Raw genomic sequence first — 10771 nt, forward strand, 5'->3', positions numbered from 1 at the left:
CAACTATGGGGGCACTTTCGTTTCCAGTGCTAAGTGTTCTGGAAATAAAAACATATCTTTGAGAATTTACATACTTTTTATTTATCTCATTGCAGAATACCTGCAAATACAGTATTACATGTCCGTCTCAGCAGTTCTAGTCTTCAAGGTAAACATTCCATTCCTGCTAGAGCAAAAAAATAGAACTGCATTTCCTGTTGTTACCATGGTAACATAACCATGGCAACACCAGCAGCATTTTCCAGGAGTGTTTGTCTGTCGTTGGTGTGATGGCTGTCTCTCTCTCTCTCTCTTTGTTTCTTTGTAGCTTCTAAATGTAACTGCTTCTAAATCATATTGTTGATACAATTTTCAGCTTCACAAAATGTATTATAAGAAATTACAACCTCTGCTGTTTCATGCTCATAAAATACATTTCTGCTTTTTATTTTTCCTTTCCTTGCAGTGCTCCTTATTACATCTTTTTATACAAATGTACTGCATTATTTTAACATCCTAACCCAACAAATAATTAACTAAGAGAATAACTTGTTTCCTAATTTTAAAGTGATTTTATTTAAGATTTTTCTATTATTCTTGCACTGTTGTTGTTAATAATGTTAATTGCCATAGCAGTCATTAGTAAAAAATGATCCAGAATTTCCACCTGTCTCATTAATCATAATTTCTTCCCTTTGCTTTATTACTGATCTGCCTCGCTGTCTTCTCCCTCCTCTTCTTCCTCCACTTCCACAGTGCTGTGCCTCATCTGGTCACACAGCGGCGCCAGTTTTCCATCTGTGGTCACCCCCACTGGCTGAATGATATTGTCCCTGAGTGGGGTGTGGTAAGGGGATAAAAAAGATGAGCGAAAGAAAGCAGTGAATTTTAAGCGTAACATATCATCTGGATATAATCTTGACACAGACTTAACCCTTTTGGGGTCTTTGAAAAAGAAAAACAAGGGTGCTTTAACAAACAATATAGATTGTGTGATAAAATGGATGGTATATACTGATACTGGCGACATAAACTTTATTTACAATTTAGTTTTTTGCCACAATGCCAGTTCAAACTCTGCTTGGACAATGGTTTTTATCTCATAATTAATTTCTTAAGGAAAGATGATGTCTGTAACACAAAAGTAAACGAGAGCATTATTTTCATTACCCTATCAGATACCCTGTGAGCCTCTTTCTCAATCTCACACACACACACATGCTGTCACACACGTACCGTGACAGCTTGTTGAACATATTTATGAGTCTGAGCGCTTCTTCCTCTTTCTCCTCCTCAGTCATCCCTTCCATGGGATCAGGCTGTTCCTCCTCCACCCGTCCTGTCACAGGGTTAATTCTGTCCTTGACCTGTTTGTACTCCTCTGTGTCTGAATCCGAATCGCTGGAGTACTGTGGCTGAGGAGAGGAGCCACGGCCATTCAGCAGACCTCGGGCAGCCAGCAGTCCTGCTGCGTTACCATAGCCGGTGTACTTCACAAATCTGCTCACTGTAGGATGCAGACAACATTCACATAAAGTGTTATACCAAGGATTTACTGACAAAAAGCACTGCTATTTCTTTTAAATATCCAGACCACTTGATACCACTGTCATAATACTTGAAGATAAAGGAAAAAGTTTACAAGCAGATTCTTTAAATACCGTTTTCTTTGCAAAGTACAAATAGAAGCTCAGCTGCGCTGTGTTTGATGTCAGTGTCCACATGAGTCATCAATCGCACCAGTTTGCTCCTCAACGTGTTTCCCTGTTCAGGCCTCAGTTCAACGTCCCTCAGTGGAGGCAGTATCTAGTTAAAACAGATACATAGACAACATTTTGAAAAGGTAAACAACGACAAAAGAGTCAACATTAAATGTGCACAGATTTTGTTTATGTTGCACTGTCATGCAAATCTATTGTTACTGATGCCATTGTAGAAAAATACTATTCAAAGTCAGCAACTATTTATTTATTCTGTGTGAAAGTGTCCAAAGTAGGCACTGTTAACTAATCCTAATGTCATAAGCCGAGCGACATGTGTAAAGACTTATTTTCAAAAGCACCTGTCAGTTCTTTGTGTAAAGCGCTTTCCCTTGGGATAAAACAAACCAAGTGCACCTGTTATGTATTTGTGTGTACGGATTGTGCTGACACTAATAGCAATACTTGAGGATTACGTGGTGAATATGTAACACTTGTGAATTTTGAGGTGATTATTTTACCTGTTGTCTCAGATAGTGTCTGGTTTCTCTGTGTGCCCTGCTGCTTTCACTCAGTAAGTTCAATACAGGAGTCAACTTTTCCTTTAGCATGTGATTCTGTAAAATATATAAAATCAGAAAAATCTCATCCCCGTTTATTTCATTTAAGGATCTAACATTTCAAATGAAATGAATCCACAAAAATAAAAACAAATCTCCACTGTTTTTACAAATTATACACAGTATAATAACTCCAAGCCATAAATGGTGTCTTGTGAACCTTCATAGCATTGTGACACTAAAACCTAAAAATGAATTGTAACCTAAATTGATATTTAATGTTTTTATTACTGACTTGAATAGACTACTATAGGCCACACCAAAAGGCTAAAGGGATAGTTCACCCAAAAATTTATTCTGACAGAATTTACTCACTCTCTAGTTGTTCCAAATCTGTATATATTTCTTTGTTTGGTTAAACACAGAGAAATATATTTAGGTTAATGCTTGTAACTTAACCGTTCTCGGACCCCAGTGACCATAGTAGGAAAAGTTACAATGGTAGTCAATTATGCCACAGGATTGTTTGCTGTCCTACATTCTTCAAAATATCTTCTTTTGTGTTCAACAGAACAATTTTCCTTCTATAGTCGATGGCGTCCAAGAACAATTTGGTTATATGCATTCCTCCAAATATCTTTCTCTGTGTTCATCAGAACAATACATTTATACAGATTTGGAACAACTCGAAGATAAGTAAATTACATAATTTTTATTTTTGGGTGAACTGTCCCTATAATAGGTGGGTTAGAAAAGAGTAAACCAGTTAAAAGTAACAAGTGCAGGTTAACACTTGTGAATACCTTACTATCACGTTTATAAACCTGAACCCCCATTTTGTCATTCCATTCTGACTCTTTTTCTCTCACTCTGTCTAATCTCTTCTCCATGAAGATCAGCAAAGTGTGCACGCAGTCCATGTTGACTCCGCTGGATTCTTTCGAACCCTCAGACAGACGAACAGCGAGCAGAACATCCAGACACTTCAGTGGTAGAGTTGATAGCACATTCACTGTGTGTCTGTGAAATGCAGCACAAGAGCACATATGTTTTCAGTGGCTGAGGCCTCCTAAAATCATGATGGTTGTTTTCTGGGTATTTCTGAATGCTCACCCCTGCAGCTCCTCTTTTCTGTCCTCTCCTTCACAGGGCACTACGAGGCTGTGACGCAGGACTGCAGCTAGGTGACGATACAAAGCACTAGCCTCCTGTGGCAGAAGATGGAGACAAAAAATGTTGAATGGAAAACTGATGTGTCATTCCTATGTTCTGCAATTTCATGTGCCCATCATCATATACAGTATAAATCCTAAAGGGACAGTCCACCCAGAAAGCGAACAATCGGCATCATTTATTTACCCTCATGTCATTCAAAAATGCATTTAACTTTTCTTCTGTGGAACATTAAAGAAAGAACAAAAGAAAGAAGAAATATTTTGAGAAATGTCTCAGTTGTTTTGTGTTCATATAATGGAAGTGAATAGGCCAATGTTATAATGAATAGGCCAATGATACAATATAAAAATCATTGTATTAAATTACATCAAAGGAAATTTAGCGGCATCTAGCTGCAAGATTGCGAATTACAACCAACGGCTCACTCCACCGCTCACCCCTCTTTTTCGAAGCACTATTGTGGCTAACATATTTTCAAAACGCGCTCTGTAGAGCAATATGTCTGTTTAGGCCTACTGAAGAAACAACATGGCGAATTCCCTGCAAGGGGACCCGCTGTGTATGTAGATAGAAATAGCTCATTCTAAGGTAATAAAAATACACTATAGCTTCACTATGTAAGGTTTTTACACACATTTACGATGACCTTGACATTGCTAGTGCCTTGCTCTAACCACTGAGCCACAGGAAAATAGCAAGAAAAACAACATTTACCTCATCTAGTTCCTGTCTGTGGACAGTATAGGTAATGTTAAACAAGGTCTTCAGAATCTCAAGGGCACGTTGAGAGACCTCCTTATTGACAGGGGGCGCTGTCAGATCCGTCAGCACCTCATATCCTTCACCCCAGCGCACTTCTAAACACTGTTCAAGAGCTGAAGACAACAGGGACACACCACGCTCCTGACAAAAATAAATTGAAAGGAATGCGTTGTGATCCAAGACATGATCCAGCTTAGTTGTCTCAAGATATAAAACGTTACCTGCCAGAGCTGCACCCTAAGCTCGGGTCGTAGAGCAGTCAACAGAAAGAGAAGTCGAAGTTCATAAAATTGACAACTTGGGGGGCATATAAGACCCTCTTTAAGCCTCTCTGATATGCCTTGGAGCAACCTGGGGATGAAATCGAATCAATGCAAAATGAAGCAGAGTGAGTGGGAGTTTACTTTATTGGAATAAATGATATGTTAGGAGAAATTTAGTCAACAAGTAATTAACGCAAAATAAACCCCACATGGTTATTATGACCCTGACACTAGGCGGAGGAGTCTTGCTTCAAAATCATGAATTTCAGAGACTCTCGCAATACAGGAATATTGGATCACACTGTAATTGGCGAATGTGTTTTGAATGTGACATTTTGACGTTGGCTCGGAAAGAAGAGTCTCACCTCAGACTGCTTGCTCTCTCTTGTGCTTTCGGACTGTTATAGATGACATTGCACAGGGCCTTTAAGGCCTCTTTCCTCCACACCTCTCCATCATCTTCCTCCTCATCCTTCTCTCCTCTGGCATCCCTCTTTCTTCTAGTCAGCACTCCAAGGGCCACATCGTTCTTTGGGTTTTCTTCATGGTGCTTAGTCTGTGTTTCGACTGTAACTGATTCACAGTTAGTTGTATTTAAATGGCTCATAGGAATCCTGGCGCATTGGAACCCTCTCTCACTGACCAATGAATCAACACAGGCCGAAGCTGCCTGTGAATCTGTCTCACTGTATGTTATGTGGTATTGGGTGTTGCTGCCATTAATATCTAGACCGGCCTCGGTTTCGCTCTGTGCATGTGCCCCAAGAATGATGGCACAAGCGGAGGAGCCCGATTGAGCTTCAGTGTCCTCTTCTTCAGAACAGATAGGCAGGGTAGAGATGCCTCCAAGTCGAGCAAGAGTTAGAATGGCAGACTCTGTGATGAGAGGGTCTAAGGCCTTACGATCCCTTGAGATAATTCTCAGAGTTCGCAGACACTCCCTCAGAACACATGGCTGCAGCTGCATACGAATAAACCAGATCAGAGCTGCAGCAAGCCTCTAGTGCAGAAACAGACAAATGTGAGTGGTAGATGTTAGGATTATAGGTTGAGAATGATGTGGACATCAAATATTTCACGCCTAGTGTTTATTTAAATAAACAGTTTTGAATTGTCCTCTTAAATGGATTGTGCACCCATGAACATTCCTCCATCATGCTCATACCCTCAAGTCATTTTAAATCTGTATAACTTTATTTTCTCTGCAGGATACAAAAGAAGATATTTTAAAAAAGCACCGGCCTCCATTGACTTTCATTGTATGGACACAAAACCACTGAGACATTTCTCAAAATATCTTCTTTTGTGTTCCACAGAAATTTTATGAGAATTTAGATTTTTGTGTGAACTATTCCTTTAATTCTAGTAAAGACTAATCTTAATGCTATGGAATGCAATGTTTTTCTAGACAATTCCTCTTACTCTGTGGGAAACGTTTGGCAATGCAGTGAATACAAAAGAAAATGTGGACAACATAACACCAAAGAATTAGTGTTTTACTCACCCTCCGCAAAGCCAGATCTGCATCATCATTTTCATCACAGTCCAAATCTGAGTCAGAGTCTGGAACAAACTCTCTCACTTTATTCCTCCGGAACTGAGAAAGGGGAAGAAAGAAGATACACTCAGCTCTACATATTAAAGCGAAAGGTTTATTTTGTGGGACAGGCATGATGAACAGAGGTAAATGGCTTTGTGGATGTTCAAGTGTAAAATTAATTATCTCTTGCACAAATGGTATAATAATTGGTGCTCAGTAACAACTCAATAATTCAATTTCAAGAGTTTCTAGGCCCGTCAGGTGCAGACAGTGGTGGATGACAGCATATACAGGTGCTGCGGGCTGAGATAGTATATTAGCAACAGATTACCTACCTCCCTATTATTATTCTTGCACTCGTAGAAGTCTCTCTCACTTTACTACATATATACAGCAAAATTACACTCATAAACATTCTTCGCTTTTGTAGATTTTGAAGTTTGTAGTATTACATTTTACCATATTTCATACTATCAGAATATTGTAATTGAACATACATTTTATGTATTTTTGTAATATTTGTTGTTCTCCTTTATTGTTTAATTACACAACATGCACTTAAATATGATACAAGTTAATGACAGGACGATTTGTTAGGAAGAAAATCTAATGCTACCTTCCAGGGATAGTTCACCCAAATATAAATTTTGTCATCATTCATTCATCCTCTTGTTGTTCAAAACCTTTATATGACTTCTGTGAAACAAACAAGATATTTAGTTGTATTGCGTCAATATAATGACAGTCAATATAGCCAATGTTGTTTCGTTGCCAACCTTTTGTGCAGAGGACAAAAGTCAAACATGTTCAGAATGGCATAAGGGTGAATAACGGCTGAGAGAAGGTTTATTTTAGGGTGAGCAATCACTTTAACATTGTTAGTCCCACTGTTTATCCGTTTCTTTCATAATAGCAGTACACTAGAAACAAGTTATAATTTTATTTTGTGTTATGCACCACATGAAAGTCTTACCTCTTCCAGCTCCCTTTGCTGTTTTAGATCATCCATGTAGAGCAGAATTAGTGAAAAAAAAATTATACCAACGTCAGGCATCCTAACATTATGCTCACCACTACACTAAAACAGTGAAAGTTCAAGAAACTGATGGAAAGATAATCTGCTAATAACAAGTGTGGTACAGAGATAAGTGAAGGTGGATGAGTGAGATTTAATAGCGGGTTAATCCTCAGCATATGTGCCCAGATTGAGGACAGAGGGATAAACGCACAAAGACGTATTAGGACATAGAAATGTACCTTTCTTCTTTCTCTTTCTTCCACATCGACAAAGAAACACTGGGAGTTCTGCAAACAATAGATTGAGAATTAAAGGGAGCAAGATTGAAAGCGCAGCGGAATCTGAAGGCATTTGCAAATGCCAGACATATGAAAACTTCACTGCACCATAGAAATGTTAACATGAATGGATAAGTAATAAAAGGAACACCCTTTAGGTTTACCCCACTTCTGTTGTCATGGAAACTGCTTATATCTGGGTGTTGTAGAAGTAGTGGATTCTAACTCCATTTTTATGCATTGTACAGTAATTAATTCACTAAGCATGGAACTCATGTGCATTACATCAATATACATTTGCATTTTGTTTGGCATTGTATTTACCTCTGTGTTGTAATCATCCAGATATATCTGAACATTGTCCTGATCACCCTGTTTGATATACTGAATGATCCTTTCCACGTCCACAGGCATTCTGTATTAATCAAATAATAAATCATAATAATATATTATCTCATAATATGATATCTTATATAATGTTTAAGATACAAGCCTCTTGCACTTACCTGGTGTGGTTTCTTGATACGTTCCTGTAAAGACACAATTTTAGTGCGTGTATGTCCTCATGGGTCTGTCTATAATCTGACAGGCCTCAGATGTTGCTGAGTTTTTCTAAACTAATCCCACCCAACCTCTCTCACTCAGTCATAACACAGCACAGGTGTCTTAGAGAAAAACCTTTCTAAATTGATTAGCAACTGGACCCGTCTATGTCAGGTCATCCAAAAAAGGGAAAAATCCCTTCGGTCAGCACCTGAGCGATTAGTTCTGACTAGTTCTATTTCTTTTTTACTCTTTCTGTCCTTAAAAAAATACCTAATAAAAAACGTGGAACCGATCCAGAGAAGGTTTGTGAGAGCGATTTTTTACCTTTTTGGGATGGCACCACAAGACATAATTCGTTTAAAGAGTGTAAGGAACTGCCGGGTACATAAGCCTGCATTAGTGAATGTAGATAAGGTGGTGCCAGACCAGTGGTGGTCTTGTAGGCCAGGAGCAGAGTCTTGTATTGGATGCGAGTGACTATAGGGAGCCAATGTAACTTAATGAAGAGAGGAGTGACGTGTGCTCTCTTCGGTTCATTGAAGACTACTCTTACCGCGGCATTCTGGATCATCTGTAGAGGTTTGGTCATGCAAGGAGGAAGTCCAGCTGGTAGCGCATTGCAATAGTCCAGTCTGGACAAAACAAGAGCCTGGACCAGGGCCTGAGCAGCATGCTCGGTTAAGAAAGGTCTAATTTTCCTGATATTGTAGAGGATGAATCTACAGGACTGAGTGGTGCTGGCAACCTGATCTGTGAAGTTTAGCTGATCATCGATCACCACTCCCAGGTTTCTGGTCTTTCCGGAAGATGTGATGGTTGATGAGCCCAGTTGAATGGGGAAGTTGTGAAGGATTTTAGGGTCGGACGGGATTACAAGCAGTTCTGCTTTTACAAGGTTCAGCTGCAGGTGATGGTCCTTCATCAAGAGCGAAATGTCGCACAGGCATGCTGAAATGCGTCCAGAAACAGTCGGATCGTCTGAAATGACATGTGAAATTGTGTATCATCCGCATAGCAGTGATAGGAAATGCCATATTTCCGAATGACAGAGCCAAGGGATGTCATGTATACAGAAAGAGCAAGGGCCCAAGCACTAAGCCCTGAGGCAGCCCTGTGTCGAGATGTTGGGATTCAGAGACCTCACCTCTCCAGGATACTCTGAATGACCTACCTGAGAGGTAAGACCCAAAAAATTGTAGCACCATTACGGAGACACCCATAGCCTTGAGGGTCGACAGGAGGATGTGGTGGTTAACGGTGTCAAAGGCGGCAGATAGATCCAGTAGGATGAGTACAAATGAGTTTGAGGCAGCTCTTGCCAGTCTCAGGGCCCAGTCTCAGACTGGTTGCTGTCCATCAAGTTGTTCTGCGTGAGAAAGGAGGAGAGCTGGTTACATTCAACATTCTTTTGTAAGTCGCTTTAGAAAAAAGCGTCTGCTAAAGTACTAAATGTAAATGTTACTTGCACGGATTTGGCATATTGCTTAATTGGGTTGCATCTTTTTATAGTTGCATTGAAATTTGTCCAAGAAAATCTGCTCTCTTGATAAACAATAAATTACTGCAAGCGTTATCCTCAAAACAGTGGCGCTTATTAGTGAGAAAGTCAATAGGGACAAACAACAGAAAAAAGAGTTGAGCAGCTATGCTGGCGCTCAGACAACAGTGAGGGAGAGACGGATTATAGAGAAAGAGATACAGCTAGCCAGACAGAGTGAAATAGAGAGATGAAAGCAACAGCACAGGTTTATATGAGACTTAATAGGGGTAATTAAACAAAGTGAGCTTCAAAACCAGAAAGGCAGCCATGACTGGAGTGAGCTGATAGGGGTAATTATTTCTACTGATTGAAGGTGATTAATTGGGGCTAGTTGTTCAGATCCAGCTCATTGATGGACCCTCATAAAAGCATACTGACTGTATAAGGACAGAACAGACTGGAAAATAGAGAGAATAATTCCAGTACTGGTGGCAAGGGGTGAACTGAGACACATTCATTCATTACAGGACAAAGACAATCTGACCGGACAGATCACCGTTTATCTGTTAAATTGCATGATCTGTTGAGTTTTATCTGCAGGTGCAGGGAAAATGCACAAATCTGAAATTCTTCTTTTGTCACTGTGTGCCGGCTCTCTGGTGACACATAGTGGTGTTTTCGGTACCAGAAGGTTATGTGGCATGCAGCTAGTGGAAGCGCTGCTGCTCGTCTGTGGTGAAAAGGGTGTTTTCTATCAGCCAGGGAGGCGTGTCAGAGAGCACAACACTCGTAAGTCAATTTTACACAAGCATATCTTTACCTTACGTATATCTCTATATGTCTATGAGGGTATCAGAGTAGGTTAACATGTGCACGTTTATTCAGGTAATACTTTGTATGTTTGAAGGTCTATTTGTGTCTTAAAGAAAGGGAAACTTAAAAAAAGTAAAAGAAACAGTGTCCTGGTCATGCAAAATAACAAATTATACGTATATATTAGTTTAAAGTTTCAATTTCTCGTTGCTCTGTTCTGTAACAGGCGTCATGATGAGGAAAAGCGCCCTCTTCCGGCGACAGGCTGCAGTTGCTGTGCAGAGAGGAGACACGTATGCCAGTAGAGACGTTTCAAAGAGAGGCATTGTAGAGCAGTGCTGTGTTCTTAACTGTGATTACTATGATCTGGAGAATTACTGCAATACATAGAAAGTCTGCAACACATGCTGCTTATATATCTATAGAAACCTTTGCAGTATCTAGCCTGTACTGCAGTGTTTAGAGAAGATATGTCAGTGACACTTACCATGTGTACGGGATTGAATTTTTGCGTGTTTAAAAAAAAGATGTATTAAAAATAAATTTGCAAGCATAAACACAAGTGTAGTTGTTTATTTTAAGATGTTTTATGGGTATACGGGGTTGCATAAGTCATATCAAAGTCATATTATTACAGCTTGTTGTATTTTCTATTA

At 39.6% G+C, this 10771-nt stretch overlaps 2 protein-coding genes across 2 annotated transcripts; one reads left to right on the forward strand and one right to left on the reverse strand.

Annotated features, from left to right (window-relative positions):
• Window positions 1–47: 47 nt before the first annotated feature.
• Window positions 48–7690, reverse strand: si:ch211-195b15.7 (synembryn-A). The gene is given in 13 exon segments (XM_056752673.1): window positions 48–812; window positions 1216–1486; window positions 1641–1785; window positions 2201–2296; window positions 3109–3259; window positions 3353–3447; window positions 4130–4318; window positions 4399–4528; window positions 4806–5440; window positions 5945–6037; window positions 6954–7082; window positions 7238–7285; window positions 7601–7690. Coding segments are annotated over 13 exon segments (2202 nt in total). The 3' UTR covers window positions 48–682.
• Window positions 7691–9871: 2181 nt separating this feature from the next.
• LOC130426124 (insulin) lies at window positions 9872–10626 on the forward strand. The gene is made up of 2 exons (XM_056752674.1): window positions 9872–10091; window positions 10342–10626. Exons 1-2 carry the CDS (start codon window positions 9914–9916, stop codon window positions 10503–10505), a joined length of 342 nt encoding a protein of 113 aa, XP_056608652.1. The 5' UTR covers window positions 9872–9913; the 3' UTR covers window positions 10506–10626.
• Window positions 10627–10771: the final 145 nt, after the last annotated feature.

Source organism: Triplophysa dalaica, chromosome 7 (genome assembly GCF_015846415.1).
Source record: "Triplophysa dalaica isolate WHDGS20190420 chromosome 7, ASM1584641v1, whole genome shotgun sequence".
NCBI classification, from domain to species: domain Eukaryota; kingdom Metazoa; phylum Chordata; class Actinopteri; order Cypriniformes; family Nemacheilidae; genus Triplophysa; species Triplophysa dalaica.

Excerpts from the sequence above, each read along its gene's own strand:
- LOC130426124 (XM_056752674.1), top strand. The coding sequence starts at position 9,914 with ATGCACAAATCTGAAATTCTTCTTTTGTCACTGTGTGCCGGCTCTCTG. Across the intron at positions 10,092-10,341 it reads TGTCAGAGAGCACAACACTC|GCGTCATGATGAGGAAAAGC; the intron begins GTAAGTCAATTT and ends GTTCTGTAACAG.